The sequence below is a fragment of the Papaver somniferum genome, chromosome 3 (assembly GCF_003573695.1).
Source record: "Papaver somniferum cultivar HN1 chromosome 3, ASM357369v1, whole genome shotgun sequence".
NCBI lineage: Eukaryota > Viridiplantae > Streptophyta > Magnoliopsida > Ranunculales > Papaveraceae > Papaver > Papaver somniferum.
In genome coordinates, this window is record NC_039360.1 from 114,740,916 (window position 1) to 114,761,296 (window position 20,381).

Below are 20,381 nucleotides of genomic sequence, written 5' to 3' on the forward strand. Positions count from 1 at the left end.
AGATGAATCACTTTAATCTCATTAGACTTCATGGTATATGTGAAGATGAAGGATATTTCTACTTAGTTTACAAGTTCATGGAAAATGGTTTTTTAAAAGACTGGCTTCACAATGAGAAATTTTCTTTCACCCAAAGTTGGTCTCATAGGATTCAAATTGCTTTGGACATTGCACAAGGTCTTCAGTATTTGCATAACTTTACAAACCCTGCTTGTGTGCACAAGGATATAAATAGCAGAAACATTTTACTCGATAGGAATGTAAGGGCTAAGATTGCAAATTTTGGTCTAGCAAGATCAACAGAGAGAGGGGAGAATGGGTTTGCTTCTATGAAGTTAGTGGGTACGAGAGGTTACATGCCACCTGAGTATTTGGATTTTGGTTCCGTAACAACAAAGATGGATGTTTATGCTTTTGGAATTGTGATGTTAGAGCTGATTACTGGGAAGGATGTAATTATGATGCATGATGGTCGGAGAACGGAATATCTGTCAACTGCAATAATATCTGTGATGGCCGGAGAAGATATTGAAACGAAGCTCGGGGACTTCATTGATTCAAATCTCAGAGGAACTTATGGGTTGGAGCTTGCACTGGCTATAACCAGACTGAGTCTTTCCTGCTTGATTCGAGATCCAACCAGCAGACCAAGCATGAATGAAGTAGTCTCAGCGCTGGTAAATATTCAGATGGGTTCAATGAAATTTCTTTTGAGTAACTAAATCTAGAGAAAACTAGAGTCACTGTAAATATGTTTTCTGAATGTGAGGATTGAAGAAGGCAGATTATCAACTAATTGGTTTGTATTCTATTTTTTGGGACAACTGGATCGCTCTGATACCAATTGTTGGGGTTCAGAGCCATCTACGTGCTAATCTTGTGGAAACATATTAGCTAACAAGAAACACTTGATTTCTCGGATTGCTTCATGAACCTTACTACGATCTAGGATAAGAAGAAGAGAAAGAGAACCACATAGATGCGAGCCATAAACAAAAGCAACAAGAAGTAAAGTACTCACGGATTTAACGTGGTTCAACAATATACACAATGTGTGTATTTGTCTACATCTACCAAGCGGCCACGACTTCTTTATTCATTATAGAATCACCACTGAGAATTACACAACTGACTGACTATATCAATCCATCGACTCACCACAACGTGACCGAACACAAAAACTCTCACAAGCACCCTATAATATCCAAAGTAATGTCTTCACCCATACGTGATAATATTTACCACATTATCTACCACAACGAGATGATCTTGTCTGCACACCCTGATATAAATTATTATGGACGCCTTTAGCTCAACACCAATAATCTAATCCAGCACCACCAAGATGATCTTCTCCTCAACAAGATGTTTTACCAACATCTCCATATGAATACTCCATAACGACATATCTTCCAACATCGATAAGTATCCCAGAAGCACCATAATGGTGTACTCCTTCCACCATTAGGTCTCCCACATAACCACCTCAATAGGTGGGATGAATCCCTCACATCTCTATGAGATTTACATTGAGGATTCCACGACTAAAACACTTAGCCTAGACCTCCTTATATAGGAGTCACAAACTTGGTTCCCAAGTCTTGGCCTCCTTGGATTAGGAAACCGACTCATATTAGGAAACCATGGTCAATTTAGGTATCCCATCTTAATATGGTAATTAACTCAAACTAAGAATTTAACCTAAACTAGGAAACCACTGTTTCCCTACAATTCTCCACCTCGGATCATGCATTTATGCATGAGACGATCAACTTGTTATCCCTCCATCTTATGAACATCGATTGCACCATTACTGGTTGCCTACATATCCTCAATAGGAATCAAACCGAAAATGTAGTTCACCCAAATTGTTCCGTAGAACCTCCACCAGAAGAGAGCAAACCAAACTTGAAGATCACCAACTCAGACTTAACAATCCAACCTACTGGTGATTGTACAAATCTCCACCACGGTGAAAAATATGACCATCTCTACAAATCAACATCATATGATCATCCGTTATGCAACATCTTGAGAAACACCTTTCTCCTTTATGTTCATAACTCCACATTGATTGGAATCATTCTAGGTGTATTGCATGTCAAATCAATCATACCATACACGATCATTGTTCATATGCTTCCATCGAACTTAGTTACAGTCATTATGCGCCCTTGAGCCTTCGCCACCTCCGAACTTGCTCCATACTACGAACACAGCTCCGTCTTGGATTTCCTTGCTCCACCTGAGTCAATGTTCCGCTCTTCTAAGCCACTAACTCCAAGTTACGCACCACATCCGTTAGGGTTGACATCCATAACTACTCGATAAGCAAATGAAACTACCACAGTAGCCTCCATGTGTCTGCCTAAGTATTACCTTAGCAGAACCATAGTCTTCATCTTCGTCTCTAAACTCCAGCCGAGTCAATTGCTTACTTAAACAAATGATCACATACTTGCTCTTTTCCATGAGGATGTCCTCCAAAGCGAGTTAACGAAAAACCTTGCGTTAGTTTGTCATAAACCAACCTTCATGTTAGCTCCCAAGAAACTAACCATCTTGTATGTATCAAAGCATATTGATCATGACTCTAACTGCGCACCAAATACAACCAATCGATGGATGATTGCCACTGGGTGCCAATCTCGATCTCATCTCTTATGAATCTTGCTTTACGAGCCTATCTCCGATTGTATCATGATTCTACGACCATATTTCCCCAATTGAGTTTTACTATTTCAAAAAAGCTTATCATATCTTCGACCAATGCATACATACCAAACACGTGTATAGCTTCACAGAGACTTCGATAGCTGACACACCAATCATCTTCACCACTTCATCAACCTCAACGGGCTTTGACAACAATGTCCTTTTTACGAGCTTGAACATAATTGTCAAGATAGTCTTTTATCAATTTCATAGCAAGCATGTAATTTCAACCTCGCGACAGTCAAACCACAACACAATCGGAACCGGATATAACTGTGACCATCGTCGAAGAGTTCATTGCTACCTTCGTAACAATGCATAATGTCACATTCTCTCTTGTACATATTCCTTTTCCAATCTTGCTCCAAAACGTACACCAACGTTCGAAATCTGATAATCCTTCCTTCACACAAAGACCCAATCACACCCAGCCATAATATGAAACCTTTGGTAACTTCCTCAAGCTCCAAGCAATTCAAGACGCTGTTGTGTTTATCTTCTCAAACAATGTAGAGAAAATAACTTGACGAAAACTATATCGTTGCTGAACCAAATTTCTCAAAAGAAATCTTTACCTTCATCTCTACAGGCTCTGTCACTATTGAAATTAATTTCAATAACTGTAGCAGACGAGCAAACCCCCAAATATTATCATTGCTATAATGTAGCTCTCTCCAACAGAAAGTCTCACACCGATCATCAGGAAATCAAATAGCCAATGGATAATAAAGGTTGACGGAAAAACACGCCGAAATTGTAGCCCTGTCAAATTCATGCACCGTGTTTTCTCCTAAGTAATATGCGCTAGCTCGTAGCCATACCGCCATACACATTGTAGTATTGTATCTTTATTCTTTAAACTCTTGAAATGTCCAAGCGATACCTTTTTAATTCCTCACAACGAGTCTTCACCAAAGTAGGAACGTATCCGCAACACAAATAAACCGACCTGTTTCTCACAATGGTCTTGCACTTCAACTATCCCCGATCGACTTCAAATGGTGTAAACCAAACACAAATCTTCGACTGAACGTCATCGACAAGAATCAAAAGATCACAAACTATCTAGCTTCTCCATCGGAAACAATTGAGAGAAACTCCAGAAAACATTGTTCTACCCGACACAATGCCATACTCAACACAAACAAACAAACCCTACAAACTGTGTCGACAAACTGAATCTTATACAATAATAAGATTCAATAGCTCCACCACAACCAATATCACATCGCATCCAACGGTCCATGTCCTGCAACTTATTTGTAGCTTCGTGCTTCAAATACTAAGACTGAATATCAAACTCTTCACTTCTGGAACATATCAAACCCTAGCCAACAAACAATACTTCCAAAACGAAACCTACTACGAGATTTCCCCAAATCCTTATTGCAACAAACAACTAAGGTAGAACGAGTATGAATCCATCTTCACATTCTTCAACTTCATGTTAAATACAACTCAGCAACATGATCCAAACGAATGACGATTGATAACCAAATTATTGTTTCCCTTGGTTTGGAACAATATTGAGACTTTGACATGCTAATATTCCATCTTTACTTCCACAAACATACAAACTAATACTTGTATCCCAACTACTATATTCTTGCCTTCTCATGTCTTGTTAAACAAACACCGATCAATTGAAAACCAACCTACGTAGGTCTTTCAAACAGTTAACAAGAATATAGTACGAAGTATAGAGAATAAATAAACTTACTTGAAGCCATACATAGGGTTTCTGCTCCAATAAGTATCGATGCCAAATCTCCAGTATAGAGCACCAAAACATCAAGACCACACATCATGACCACATCGAATGCAAATTAGATGATATAATCCCATTCCTTTAAAAGTATGCTTTACTTTGCTTTCTTCCCAAAACTAATGAAATCCAATCCTACACATGCTTGATAACATCAAATTCTGCATCTTCGGAAGCTGTAACATCAAATCCTCACTTACTTGATGAAACCAAATCCTTCGTCTTCAAGATTTTCTGCCAATCCAGAAAACCCAAAACTTGTCTCTTCAAACCTTCTATCCATCCTAAAGCTCTGATACCAATTGTTGGGACAATTGGTATCTAACTTAATGCTCTGATACCAATTGTTTGGACAATTGGATTGCTCTGATACCAATTGTTGGGGTTCAGAGCCATTTACGTGCTTATCTTGTGGAAACATATTAGCTAACAAGAAACACTTGATCTCTCGGATTGCTCCATGAACCTAACTACGATCTAGGATAAGAAGAAGAGAAAGAGAACCACATAGATGCAAGTCATAAACAAAAGCAACAAGAAGTAAAGTACTCACGGATTTAACGTGGTTCAACAATATACACAATGTGTGTATTTGTCTACATCCACCAAACGGCTACGACCTCTTTATTCATTATAGAATCACCACTGAGAATTACACAACTGACTGACTATATAAATCCATCGACTCACCACAACGTGACCGAACACAAGAACTCTCACAAGCACCCTATAATATCCAAAGTAATGTCTTCACCCATACGTGATAATGTTTACCACATTATCTACCACAACGAGATGATCTTCTTTGCACGCCCTGATATAAATTATTATGGACGCCTTTAGCTCAACACCAATAATCTAATCCAGCACCACCAAGATGATCTTCTCCTCAACAAGATGTTTTACCAACATCTCCGTATGAATACTCCATAACGACATATCTTCCAACATCGATAAGTATCCCATAAGCACCATAATGGTGTACTCCTTCCACCATTGGGTCTCTCACATAACCACCTCAATAAGTGGGATGAATCCCTCACATCTCTATGAGATTTACATTGAGGATTCCACGACTAAAACACTAAGCCTAGACCTCCTTATATAGGAGTCACAAACTTGGTTCCCAAGTCTTGGCCTCCTTGGATTAGGAAACCGGCTCATATGAGGAAACCATGGTCAATTTAGATATCCCATCTTAATATGGTAATTAACTCAAACTAAGAATTTAACCTAAACTTGGAAACCACCGTTTCCCTACACTATTCACATGGAAACATGAAATGAAAGTTCTGCTTGGACTGTTCTAAATTCTCATAACACTGTACATCATAATCAACGTGCTGCTAATGGACTTATGATTTGAATAGACTCTTGTGCTTCTAAACCACCTATCCAAGACGTGTCTAAGGCCTCAGAAGATTGTTGATTTAGAACAGAAAGATTGTAAACCATTTCTGCCATGTTTGGCCTCGACGAGGATTTCTCCCCCGTGCACACTTTTGCCATGGTTGCCAAGCTCATTGCACTGTCAATTGAAAATGAGTTCTTCAGGTTTGGGTCCATCCATCTCCGCAGCCGTTCTTCTATTCTCTCTTCGACTTCAAGAATCACTCTAATTTCTTTCCACAACATCACCATGTCACCACCTTTTTTTGCTTCCGTAGCTCTCTTTCCTGACAGTAATTCTAACAAGACAACCCCAAAGGCGAAAACGTCGGCTTTGAGTATGGAAGAGTCTGTAAGTGGTTTGGCCCTAGAAAAGTTTGCAATCTTCGCCTTCAACTTGGAATCGAGAAGTATGTTTGATGTTCTGATGTCCATGTGAACAATTCTTGGTTGAGTGTGTTCATGCAAGTATTGAAGACCACTGGCAACATCCAACGCTATGCTCAACCTTTGATCCCATGTTAGGAAGTTTATTGAACTTGACGAGCATGACACCTTAGGGGTCAGCCATTTATCCAAGGACCCATTTTCGGCAAATTCATAAACCAAGAAGTAATATTTATCTGTATCAGTGGAAATACCCATAAATTTCACCAGATTTGCATGGTTTACTTTCTGGAGTAACCTCAGCTCATTTGTAATGTCGTGTTTTGCCTTCTTCACAGCAACCACATTCCCTTGTACAGTACCCCGGTAAGTCGAGCCACCTATACTGCAGTGTTCATCAAAATTCATGGTTGCTTCCATTATAACTTCCTTCTCATACATGACAGCCTTGCCTAAATAGCCAGAAACCCCCGGCAATAGCTTATCCACAGCCTTGGGTCCTGAATTCGCCTTAGTTACTATAGAGTCATCAGTGTCCAAACCCGTATCCTCCGGATCCAACGTCTTTCTTCTGTGACTTCGCAAAGATATTAATATCAATAAGCATACAGAAACGAAAATGAGAGCTCCCATTAAAGTAACTGCGACAATTGGAGGATGGCTTGATTTCTTTGTCACAGGTGGAGGTGAGTAAGATGGTTGACGGAGAGCAGGTAATTGCTTTACCGGAATAAACACAGGAAACCCAACCGCAACACTGAAATTCTTGTAGTTATTTGCAGCAGCAATATCATCAACTGATGAATTTAGCATTGAGCTCACTAGCGCCATATTGTCATCAGGTTGCCATATGTAAGTTAAAAGAAATTTATGACCTTTGTCCAGCTGAGACTTTGTTAAGCATTTACAAAAAATTGGAATAACTACTTCTACACCAATCTTTAAAGAATTTGGATTCAAAGTAGGGTTAAAATCTATTGCAGTGTGCCAGTTGGTAAGATTCGCAAATGATTGAATAGAAAGTACATGATAACTATCTCCTGGTTTAATTTGATAAGTGATATTGGCGGAGAAATTGCTTCGGCTGCAACCACATGAAACAGGCACTAGTACGAGCTGATTGGGAATAAGTTGCACATCTTCCGAACTCAAATTACTAGCTTTCTTAAGTGATAAACGACTAACCTCAAAAAGATCCGATATTGATCCAAGATTCAAGAAGTCCGGTGATTGTGCACGATAGACAACGTAAGTCTTGCATGAGCTTGTTGAATTCGACGAACATGTAGAATCCGTGCCCGTTTGTGCTGCTATATGAGATATAATCAGGAGAAGACACAGAATTTGCGGAGTATGATGTAAAGGGAGAAATGTCATTTTGATAATGTTGGTTTTTCTATAATTCATTTCGGCTTGATGAAATATTTAACTAGTATTGTTGGTATTGAGCTCTCAATGTCGAATAAAATAGGTTCTTGATTTTTATAAGCACCAAATGAGAATTTCTTTTTCTTTTGTCTTAACGTTAATGAGAAAGATTCTTTTTGTTTTCTTCTGTTAACTAGTTAAAGATGCCATCAATGTAGGTTCAATAGTAAATAGTTGACTGACTATATCAGCATGATTAGCTGTGGATCATTACTCTTAAATTGATAAGATGACGTAGTATATCTTTCTCTGTATCAACAATGATTGTTGATCCTTTTTCTTCTATATTAATTTTAATAGTTGACCCAATGATTATGGATCAACTATGACAGTTGATCCCTTACGTCAGTTTAAGTTTGTTTGCTTTGCAAGTATTTTCTTTTCTAATTTACGTTAAACTCTTTCCTTTTATCAGCTCATGTAAGCCTATATAAAGGCTAGGTCTCTTGTTTACAAGAACACATCTCTTTTATTAATATTATTATCAACTTTGATTATTCAAACCCTTTAATTCTTGATCCTAAAATCATGTTTTAATTAAGTTTCTGACGAAACTTAAACCCTATCCCTGTTACCCTTATCTGTGCTACACTAGTTGGTATCAGAGACAGAGTTTTTAGATTTTTATCTAAGAACATATCCTTTACACAGCTTCCGCACACAACTCAAAACCCTATTTTTTTTTTCTTTTCAATGGAAAAAGCTGATATTGAAGCTATGATGAAAGAACTCTTGAAGAATACCATCACTGAGATTACAACCAAACTTGACGACAAATTTGAAACCAGTGAAACAAGCATCAAAACTATTACAAATAAACTTGAATCTATGGAAAAGAGGTTAGGTTTCCAGGGCGATTATGTGAACAAGTTATTTAAACACACTGGTTTAGAAAAAGAAGACATACCTGAATTAGTTGATGATACCGAAGGAAAAAAGAAACTGGAGAAACAAACACTGCAGAAAAAGAAGATTATGGAACCAAAAAGGTTAAACCTTCTTTTACTAAGAACGATTATATTCCTGAGAATATCTCCCATAAGCTTAACCACAGGGAACCATTCGAAGGTTATGTCAACAAAAAACTGGTTACTATACCCCTCAACTATGATAAGGATGACGAAGCTGAAGAAATCCAAGAGCAACGATGGATTGATGAAAAACGATTAAACTCTGGTATGAATCCTTATGGAACTTTAACAGAATATAAGTTGAAGGCTGATATCCCTAGTTTTCATGGTGGTTTACATATTGAAGACTTGCTGGATTGGTTTTATGAAGTAGATTCCTTTTTCAACTTCATGGAAGTTCCTGAATATACTCAGGTAAAACCTTGTAGCTTATAAGTTAAAAGGTGGCGCTGCAGCTTGGTGGAAAAAACTCAGTGAAGATCGACGCAATGCTGAACAACCTCCTATACGTACTTGGGATCGAATGAAAGGTTTATTAAGAGCCAAGTTTTTACCTAAAGATTATAAGCAGCAACTGTTTATTAAGCTTCAAAACTGTCGACGGGGAGCTAGACTTGTTGAAGAATATATAGCTGAATTCTATGCTTTAATTGCCCATAACCAATTGAATGAAACTGAAGAACAATTAGTTGCACATTTTGTGGACGGTTTGAACAATTTAATTCAACAAGGGATGACACAATCCGCATTTACTATGGTTGAAGCAATACAACAAGCTCTTAAAGTTGAAAGGCGTGTACTCAGTACCTATAGACAAGCAAATCCACGTCAAGCTCGTTATCAACATTATTATAAAACTGCTAGACCATATAATTTTTCTTATGGTTATCAAGGTGACAAGGGATCAACAGTCGTTGTTGATCCATATTCAAAGGGATCAACTGTCTTTGTTGATCCACCTGACAGAAGTGCAAGCCAACCATATCAACAACAACAATTTACTTCTGTTCCTTCAGAACCTGCACCTACGATGCATATCTCATCTGCTAAGCCACCTCAGGCTCATCCTCAAAGAAATATTGTTCGCAATACTAGAGGTAATCAGTTTCAACAAGATTTTCCACCATTATCTAAAAATTATAATCCTTATTCAAAGTTTCGAGGTGATAAATGTAACAAGTGCAACCAAGCTGGTCATACTTTTAGTGATTGTCGCAAATTCCATGCTTACATTAATGAAACTACAGAAAAACCACAAGAGGAAGAAGAGTTAGGAGATTATGAGTTATTTTATCTTCAGGAACATGAGACTTATGATCCAGATTTCCTTGGAATGATTCGACCAGTTTTCACTGAACCATGTCCTACTCAGAGACATAATATTTTCAGATCTTATTGTTTCATTAAAGAGAAGCTTTGCACCATGATTATTGACAGTGGAAGTACAGAAAACTATGTTTCTGCAAAGTTGGTTGAAAAACTTGGTTTACATGTTACTCTTCATCCAAAGTCGTATTCAGTTGGATGGATAAACAACTCTTCCACTCAGCAAATGAATCATCAATGTTTGGTAAAGTTTTCTTTCCCTGGGTATTCAGATTATGCTTTGTATGATGTAACTAACATGACTGCAGCAAGTTTATTGTTGGGAAGACCATGGCAGTATGATATTCGTGATGTTCATAACTGCTATGAGAATACTTATACTTTTGTTCATGAAGGGTTTACTAAGGTTTTATGGCCTTTACAATCTTCTACTTCAGTCAAGGAACCAACCGATAAGAAGACAAATGCGCTAGTTGCTACAATTTTTCATTCTTTACAACCAAATCATTCTTTGAGTTCTCATGAAGCTGATAAACCAATGGTGGAGAATCCTGACAAGGTACAACCTTTATTTTCTTCTTTTAGTGACTTATTTCCTACTGAATTTCCCAATGTTTTTCCTCCATTAAGAGATCTACAACATCAGATAGACTTTATACCTGGAACTTCTATTCCTAATCAACCTCATTATAGGTTAAGTCTTAAAGAACATATGATTGTACAAGGTCAGGTTGATGATTTGTTACAAAAAGGTTTGATAAGACTTAGCAAAAGTCCTTGTGCTAGTCCAGCCTTTTTAGTAGACAAAAAGGATGGTGGACATCGTATGTGTATAGACTGTAGAGCATTAAACGGAGTTACTATACCTTATAGGTTTCCCATACCAAGAATTGATGACATGATTGATATGCTTGCTGGTTTTAAAGTGTTTACAAAGCTTGATTTGCGTAGTGGATATCATCAAATACGTATTCGAGAAGGTGATGAATGGAAAACAGCTTTCAAGACAAAAGAAGGTTTGTATGAGTGGTTAGTCATGCCTTTTGGATTATCTAATTCTCCAAGTACCTTTATGCGCCTCATGAATCAAGTTCTACAACCTTTTCTTGGAAAGTTTGTCATAGTATATTTTGATGACATACTGATTTTTAGCAACAATGAAGAAGAGCATATTTCACATTTATCTCAAGTCTTTCAGGCACTACAGGATAATGTATTATATGTAAATCTAAAAAAGTGCACTTTCTTTACAAATAAAGTCACTTTCTTGGGATATGTTGTGTCAGATACTGGTATTTCTGTGGATGATTCTAAAGTTAAGGCAATTGTGGATTGGCCTACTCCAACATCTATACGTGAAGTAAGAAGTTTTCATCGGTTAGCTTCATTCTATAGAAGATTTGTGACAAACTTCAGTACTATTGCAGCTGGCTTGACAGATTGTTTGAAGTGTGACACTTTTGTATGGACTGAAGAAGCAGATAAGAGCTTTAATCTGCTTAAGGAAAAATTGTGCAGTGCACCTGTTCTTGCCATGCCAAATTTTGATAAACCTTTTGAGATACATTGTGATGCTTCTGTTGTTGGTATTGGTGTTGTATTATCTCAAGAAGGTCATCCAGTTGCATACTATAGTGAAAAGAATTCAGATACAAGGAAGAAGTGGTATACTTATGAGTTGGAGTTAATTTCTCTAGTTCAAGCTCTTAAGAATTGGTATCCTCATCTTATTCATAGTGAGTTTGTTGTTAACACTGACAATCAAGTTCTCAAGTTCTTAAAAACTTCAACAAAGGTCAACAAGATGCATGATAGTGGTTATCTACTATCAATCAATATACCTTTTCCATTAAACATCAGAGTGGAAAACTTAATCAAGTTGTTGATGCTTTGAGTAGGAGAGCTCATCCTCTAGTTACTCTTAAACATCAGAGTTTAGCCTTTGATTTCTTGAAAGATTTGTATCATGAAGACAAAGAATTTCAGACACTATGGGAAAAGTGTGGTTCTTCAACAGGCAGTGTTGATGATTTCCTCATTCAAGATGGTTTTCTTTTTAAGGGGAATCGTTTATGTATACCACAACTTTCTTTACGTCTTTATTTAATCCAAGAATTACATGGAAGTGGCCTGGGAGGACATTTTGGACGTGATAAGACTATAGCTTTGGTTGATGAACACTATTTCTGGCCATCTCTTAAAAGGGACGTTCAAAGGTACGTACAAAAATGTATGGTTTGCCAACAGTCCAAAGGGAATATTAAAAACATCGGTTTATATACGCCACTTCCAATTCCAGATGCTCCTTGGGTGGATATTAGCATGGATTTGGTGCTTGGATTACCACGTACTGCCAGGGGGAATGATTCTATTTTTGTAGTTGTTGATCGTTATTCTAAAATGGCTCACTTCATAGCCTGCAAGAAAACTACAGATGCATCCAACGTTGCTTACTTATTTTTCAAAGAAGTGGTACGTCTGCATGGAATTTCCAAGACAATTACTTCTGATAGAGACACTAAATTTTTGAGTTATTTCTGGAAGTCTTTATGGATGCGTCTGGGAACTAAACTTCAGTATAGTACAACTGCTAATCCTCAATAGATGGACAAACTGAAGTTGTCAATCGATCTCTCGGAAATCTGATTCGAGCAGAAGTTATTGGTGGTAAAGAGAAGCAATAGGACAATTTTCTCCCCAACATGGAATTTGCTTATAACACTTCAGTCAATAGATCCACAGGTAAGACACCTTTTGAAATTGTTTATTCTAAGGTTCCCAATCATATTTTGGATCTGGTTGTGCTCCCCAAGCTTCGTAAATCAAATGTTAAGGAAGATAATTTTGTTGAGAAAGCTTCCCTCATACATCAAGAAGTAAATACAAAGCTTGCAGATTCAAATCACAAGTACAAGGAAGATGCAAAGCAACATAGAAGACTCAAGACTTTTAATGAAGGAAAATTGGTTATGATTCATCTCAGAAAAGAAAGATTTCCTACTGGTACTTATAACAAGACCAAGATGAAGAAATAAAGACCATTCAAGATTTTGAAGAAAATTAGTGAAAATGCTTATGTTATTGATCTTCCATCGACTTGGAACATCTCTAACATCTTTAATGTGCAAGAAATATTCACGTTCCATGGAGAGAATGAAATTCTTTCTATACTTTAACTCGAGGACGAGTTTCTTTCAAGAAGGGGGGACTGATGTAGTACATCTTTCTCTAGATCAACAATGATTGTTGAACTTTTTCTTCTATATCAACTTCAATAGTTGACCCAATGGTTATGGATCAACTATGACAGTTGATCCCTTACGTCAGTTTAAGTTTGTTTGCTTTGCAAGTATTTCCTTTTATATTTTACGTTAAACTCTTTCCTTTTATCAGCTAGTGTAAGCCTATATAAAGTCTAGGTCTCTTGTTTACAAGAACACATCTCTTTTATTAATATTATTATCAACTTTGATTATTCAAACCCTTTAATTCTTGATCATAGAATCAGGTTTTAATTAAGTTTCTGACGAAACTTAAACCTTATCCCTGTTACCCTTATCTGTGCTACACTACAAGAACCAAGTGTGTTAATCGTTCATATTGTCATCTAATCGTTGATGATTAGACAAGGTTTAATAAACGAGTCGTGCCAGCGCCAATGCCAGTGACCGTTAATAACAGATTAGGGCATTGAATGCATTTAAGGAGGAAAAATGCGTTCTTTTATGCTTTTTCTACAAATAATAGCCGTTGTAACGGTAAAATCAGAAAAGAACAGAAATTTAATACAAATTTATATGTAACTGGATTTCCACGCAAATATGAAATCGATTCTAAATAACTATCTTCACAGTAAAAAATTAATCATCATTTTTAATCATAATGTTAAAGAAAATAATTAAAATAATGTGTATTTTTTTTTGCACGATTGTATAATGTCCGCTATAACGTAAGAATGATAAATTTTCTATGGAATTCCAGTGATACACATAGGAAAATGTGTTGGGTCTCATGGGTGAAAATTTGTTTTCCAAAGAAAATGGGAGGATTGGGAGTGAAGAATTTGAGACTCACTAGTAGAGTACTAAAGGCTAAATGGGTCTGGAGATTTTCTAAGGAGAAAAAAAATATGTGGAAAAAGGTAGTTCAGCAAAAGTTTAGAAATAAAAGTGAAACTTTGATTCCAACAGATGATGCTAGACCTCATGGGAGAGGTATGTGGAAGAATATTGTAAATTCCTCTACTTTCAGGAATAAACATTTTGAGTTTCTGGTTAATAATAGTAAAGGCATCAGTAAATGGACCACTGATGGTCCATTAACGGAGAAGTACCCAGCAATTTATAAGGAAATAAGATAGAAACAAGCATCCATCTCAGATATGGTGGTTGGTGGAAGATTGCAGTGTGCCACAAAGAGAAGATTGTATTTAAATGAACAGATTGAATGAGATTTATTGTGTAACGAACTGGGCCATGTTCATGATTTTGTAGATGAGAATGATAGTGTTTAATTTCAAGGTGGTTTTTATGTGCAGAGGTGTTATGAGTTACAGTTGCAGGAGGATATTGAGTGCAATTTTGTGAAGTTTCTTTGGCAGAAGAGTATTCCACCTAAAGTTAGCTTTATGTTGTGGGCTACATTTCACAACTCTCTCCCAACTCTGTGTATGTTAAGTCATAGAGGAATTAATGTCCAAAGTAAACAGTGTTGTTTCTGTCAACAAGAGGAAGATGCAGCTGGTCATATTTTCTTGAACTGTTCTTATGTTGTTGAATTCTGGTGCTTCTTTGTGAAAGCTTTTAGAATCTCGTGGGGTGTTTCCTAATACAATTTTGCAGCATTTTGAAGCCTGGAGGTTAAACAATCTTACTGGAAGATGCAAAAAGCTTTGGTGGTTGGTTAATTATGCTGTTTTTTGGCATATGTGGAAGAAAAGGTGTAACATGACTCATGGTGGAAGGCCAAAGACTGCTATTGTCTATTATTTTCTCATGAATCTGATACTTTCAATGGGTACTCTGTAAATCAGATTTTAATTCATTGGGAAACCATTCTTCATATGTGATATATGTGAAGTTTGATTCCTAGGCTGTGTATTATCTTTTTCTTTTAATATAACCTTCTTTTAAAAAAAAACGTAAAAAGCTAGTAAAATATCTTTTTGGAAAACGAACTTTAAAGCTTATTACTAGGAAAACATTTGGAATAGGCGTTATAACGTTAAAATGATTCTTAAAGACAACCATTATTTGCTATATGATGTAATCAATTATGTGTTGCTTTGTAACGAATATCACTAAGTGATAGTCATTGTAAAAGGAAAATCTAAAGGAAGAAAAAAGGGGATTTTGATAAAGTACACCCTGTTGAACAGTATTTCCTAAAGTATACCCGTATTTTTCTAAATTGCTAAAATACACCTAATTTCAGTTTTCCATCCCGTTTTTTCAGTAAAGCGGTTAACGGACGTTACTTTAGTGAATCTGGTCGAGTTCACTGAGATGACTAGTTAGTAAAATATCCTAAATACCCTGACTGTTACAAATCATTGAATTGTGTAAGGAAAATAATTACTGATGATTATTATTTTGGATTTGCTCTTCCAACTGTCGTAAAAGTTTCAGCGATAAAAGCGTCTAGTACCTTCATAACTTTGACCAGAAAACATAATTCGGAATTTAATGGGCAATAAGACCTACTTACATGTTATATTGACTATTGAGTTTTCAAGGAAAAGAATTGTGCACAAGCTAACATGAGTAGGAAGCTCTGTCTCAAGTAGAGCTGGCAAACGGGCGGGACGGGGCTGGCTTGTGACCAACCCGCGGGTTACGGGTTAATACAAGCCTAAGCTTGCGGGTTGAAATTCTTCACGGGTGGTCATTTCTCCAACACGCGCCCGTCCCGGGTAAAGCTTGCGGGTTCACGGGAGCTCACGGGTTAGCTGGTTTATGTTGAGTCAACTCGCCAGAAATCGATTTCTGGGTTATTTCCGGGCCTTCCGGCCACATTCAGGCCACATTCAAAAACTCAAAATTGCAAAACTAAACTAATTTTGCATTTAAAGGATTAAAAGAACACAAATTACAAATACTAGTCATTAGTAGTTTAAATACTTTAGTTACAGTACTTCATCAGTTCATGTCATGATGATATTTTCCACAAAGAAAAAAATCCTCCGAGACTGTAGCAATACCATTGTTTGTAATTTGTATCACCAAGTGCGACAATAAAGATATTAACAACCACTTCCTGCACAAAATATATATTGTGTGGTTAATCAAAAAAAGTGTTAATTGTCCAAAAAAACATCTCCAATCTCTTTTCTATGCAATATTTGGAGACACTGGTAAGTGGTAAGTGATAAATAACTGTCTGTCCAAAAAACATTCTCATATTCCATGTCTATCTTTGAGTTGCTCCAACTATTCAATATGAATCTGTAATTTCAAGAAAAAATAAACCAAAAAAAGAAAAGATTCGAGTCAAAAACATGGAATTTGCATAATTACCCCGCTTTATATTGAAGAAGTACGCATACTAATTAGACGCATAAGAACTTACTTCCTCCACATCCTCCACTGCCCCATCCTCCACTGCATCAGGTTCAAATCCTAATACATCTTCTTCAATAATCCCATTGTTCTCATCCATATCTTCTTTTCCTACATGGATAAAAACAACCAATGTTATAACTTATAACTTATATATAAGATTTAGACATTCAACTAAAAGAAATATTATTGGTTTGCTTACCAATTCCATATTCCCAATCACGAGTTGTTATCAACGCCTCAGCATTTTCAGGTAATAAGGAACTGCGAAATCGATCAATTACCCTTCCTCCAATGCTAAATGCAGATTCTGAAGCGACAGTTGAAATAGGAATTGACAAAATATCCCCTGCCATTCTTGAAAGTACCGGAAATCGTTGTTCATGGTTCTTCCAATAATTTAGGATGTCGAGTGGTGAATTTAGACAACCCCTGTACGACTCGCCAAGATATTCATCTAACTCTGACAAGTCAGTAAGTACATCACCACCACGTTCCTGTGTTGCAACATATTCCTACATGAAACAACCTAGAAGTGAGTGAACTATGAATATATGAGTCTTAAAAGTCTTAGAAACAAGCTAACACCATCACATACTACATCCACAGTTGACAGTAATTCAAAAGACAACATATTTTAAGATGAAAAGCAATAATTCAAAAGACAACAGGGTTCAGTTAAGTAAGCTTTAACTGTCGGCAGCAGAATTCCCACCATTTTGAAAAAATCACAGTTGACAGTAATTACCTGAAAAAAATCACTCCCTTCTTCGGCAGCAGAATTCCCACCATTTTGAATACCCAAATTCTGAGTTGCACAACTATTGGAAGCTCTTGAACTTGACAAGGTGTAATACTCATTAAAAAGTGCTGTCATATTACTACGCACTTTATTAACTTCACGTTCTAATTCTCTCACCTCAGGATACAACTTGGAGTAAGTAAATTTCACAAAATTCATTTTCGATCTAGGATCTAACACAACTGCCATAGCCAATATAGGACTCAACTCCTTCCAATAACTATCAAATTTTGCTTGCATCTCTTTTACCATGTTCCTAATGAATTCAATATCATTTCTACTTTCTTTCTTTAGTAACACCTGAACTTGACAAATTCTTTCAAAATACAGATTGGAAGTAGGATACTTACTACCAGAAAATATCTTTGTGATATCATGAAACACCTTGAGAAACTTTGTGACTACTTCAATTTGTTCCCATTCTTCATCAGTTGGACAGTCTTCATAGTCTGAATCTACCAACTTCAAATGAGAGAAAACTGGCTTATACAGGATACAACTATCTAACATAAGATAAGTTGAATTCCACCTGTGTAAAACAAACATTCAGTGAGTATATAATAAACATTAATACAATTATCTAACTTTATAAGTTATAACAGAAACAGAATAGAAGTGGAATCCCACCTTGTCTTTACGTCTTGACGAATACCCCTTTTTATTCCACACATTCCTAAAGTATTAACAATGTCCAAGAACTTTTGTTTTATTACTTGGGACTTTTTAAGGGACTTCACTGATGCTCTTATCTTAAGCACGGCTGGATCAATCTCCTTAAGTCCTTCTTTTACAATAAGAGCTAAGATATGAGCACAACAACGCACATGAAAGAATTTTCCATCGTTCAACAAGATATTCTTTGCAACAAGTCTACTCTTCATAATTCCAGCACAAGCTCCGTTATTTGCAGCATTATCCAAGGTGATGTTGGATACCTTGTCTTCAATTCCCCAATCTTCTATCATAGCAAATAACTTAGCAGAAAGGTGTTCACCTGTTTTGAGGTAGTAGAAAGGAGAAAAGTTATCATGAATTTATATTGAAGAATAAGATAAATAAATAACAGTAAGTGCTTTACCTGTATGAGGTGGTGGAAGAGGACAGAAATTCAGAAGCTTCTTTTGCAACACCCAATCTTGATCAAGATAGTGCGCAGTTAAGCTTATATATCCAGTAGTTGTTACAGAAGTCCACATGTCTGATGTTAGACATATCCTACCTGTAAGGGTGAGACATACACATTAGCACATCATATTAATCAATTACTCATACATAAAAGTATAAACAAAACATATGGGTCATTAGGATTTGAAACTTTGAATCATACCTGGAGCAAGTTTCAATCTGTTGCGAATAATTTCTTTTTGTGCTTTATGTTTATTTACTACATCGGCTTTCCCAGTATTCCTTGATATTGGTTTAGCATCCTCATTTAAATAAGTACATATATCCCTAAATTCTTTCCACTCCACCAAAGCAAATGAAACATTTCTTGCAATGAGTAATGCTGAAAACAGATCTCGTAATTTCATCTGATCAACTTTGCGTACGCGGGTAGACAACTGGCCATTGTTTGCAGATAATATCATCTGCCCTACGTCCATAGACTGACGGTTAGGGCATTTATGCCTTTTCATGGTTGAGGTTCCACCTTTTTGGCTTTCATATTTATATCCTACATTACAAGCCTTGCACACTCCCTTCTTTGTTCCATCTTTATATTTAACAAGTTTAAAAAATTCCCAAACTTGGGATCTAAGTTTATTTTTCTTTCCACGTGAAACTGGTGCAGGACAGGCAGGTGCACAACCAACAGTTGGATCCTCATTCACAGAATCTAGCATCTCAACATCATCATCCTCACCATCACTACTCATAACATCATTATAATGGTCTTGTAACTCTTGTTCTTGTACACTTGACATACTGGACACATCAGAGAGAGTAACCTAAAAACAATAGCACCATTGACAGTCACAGACTCATAGTAACATTATCAGTTTATCACAATTCACAGTTTTACACACAAATGGAGAGCATAATACCATACACATTATTATCTTGAATAAGATGATATCCAGCTTTAACAACCAAAACCCAGTCATGGACTTGGAATGTTGGATACTCAACAAAGAAACATCAAGCAAGGAAGTTCACATAATAAACCCCCACTTTGTTCTTTCAAGGTAGGAGGTAGCACACTAGCACTAGTCAGTAGTCACTACTCACTACTCACTACTCACTAGGTCTTGCCAAACATAGCATACAAAATTACAAATATACAAATACAATCATTGGAAAATGGAGAATTGAGATGAATGAAAATGTAAAGAAAGAACCAACTGTAATTGTGTCTGTAACACACTGTATCCATGCTCTAATTAAAATAAAATATGCACAATCACATATTCACATATTCATATTCACATACATAACCAACTGTAATTGAGCTAATAAAAACATCCATCCAAGATTCCTAATAAAACATATGCACAATCACATATTCACAATCACATACATAAGCAAATCCCTAATAAAACCATAGAAAATATTAAATTCAAACCAATCTTTAATCAAGATGTTATACCTGAAGATCTTTGAGAAATTACTGCACCTGGAGGCTGGAGGTCTTCCACACAATATTAAAAAGAAGGGAACTTCAATTGAAACCTTAACAGAGAAATTGAAGAAAGGAGTTACTGGAAAATCTATCAAGAAATTAACCTCTAACAATTCAAATAGAATCAAAGTGATGGAGAAATTCAAATTACCTGAAGATTAATTTGCACCTGAAGGACTTCTACATTCAAAAAAAAAAAAAAAATTTAAATTCAAACCCTAACATCCAAAAAATTGAAAACAAAACAAAAAGAAATTAACTTTCGAAAACCGTAACATTACCTGATGAGTGATGAGAATTGAAATCAAAAATAGGGTTTTGAAGATACGAAGAGAAATAGGGTATGAGAAAAGGGGTTTCCCTCTTTCACTTTCAGACTTTCTCCCACACCCACAGTCCCGCTTGCTTACACAGAGAATACTCAAGAGTCAAATGACTCAAATCCTTCAAGATCGAAGTAGTAGCAGACGGAGAAGACGAA

General features: G+C 36.5%; 3 protein-coding genes and 1 long non-coding RNA gene across 4 annotated transcripts; 1 reads left to right on the forward strand and 3 right to left on the reverse strand.

Annotated features, from left to right (window-relative positions):
- Positions 1-2: 2 nt before the first annotated feature.
- LOC113359878 (protein LYK5-like) lies at positions 3-722 on the forward strand. Its single transcript, XM_026603447.1, has one exon. The coding sequence runs from the start codon at positions 3-5 to the stop codon at positions 720-722; it is 720 nt and encodes a 239-aa protein (XP_026459232.1).
- A 5,093-nt stretch (positions 723-5,815) lies between these two features.
- Positions 5,816-7,633, reverse strand: LOC113359879 (serine/threonine receptor-like kinase NFP). The gene has a single exon (XM_026603449.1). The coding sequence runs from the start codon at positions 7,631-7,633 to the stop codon at positions 5,816-5,818; it is 1,818 nt and encodes a 605-aa protein (XP_026459234.1).
- An 8,905-nt stretch (positions 7,634-16,538) lies between these two features.
- LOC113359880 (zinc finger BED domain-containing protein RICESLEEPER 1-like) lies at positions 16,539-18,161 on the reverse strand. The gene is made up of 4 exons (XM_026603450.1): positions 17,908-18,161; positions 17,227-17,809; positions 16,847-16,993; positions 16,539-16,589 (listed from the first exon to the last, which is right to left on the reverse strand). The coding sequence occupies exons 1-4, from the start codon at positions 18,159-18,161 to the stop codon at positions 16,539-16,541; spliced, it is 1,035 nt and encodes a 344-aa protein (XP_026459235.1).
- A 1,005-nt stretch (positions 18,162-19,166) lies between these two features.
- Positions 19,167-20,084, reverse strand: LOC113361561. Its single transcript, XR_003365187.1, has 3 exons — positions 20,052-20,084; positions 19,868-19,950; positions 19,167-19,229 (listed from the first exon to the last, which is right to left on the reverse strand). It is a non-coding gene; the product is annotated as an uncharacterized LOC113361561 (long non-coding RNA).
- Between the last annotated feature and the right edge of the window lie 297 nt (positions 20,085-20,381).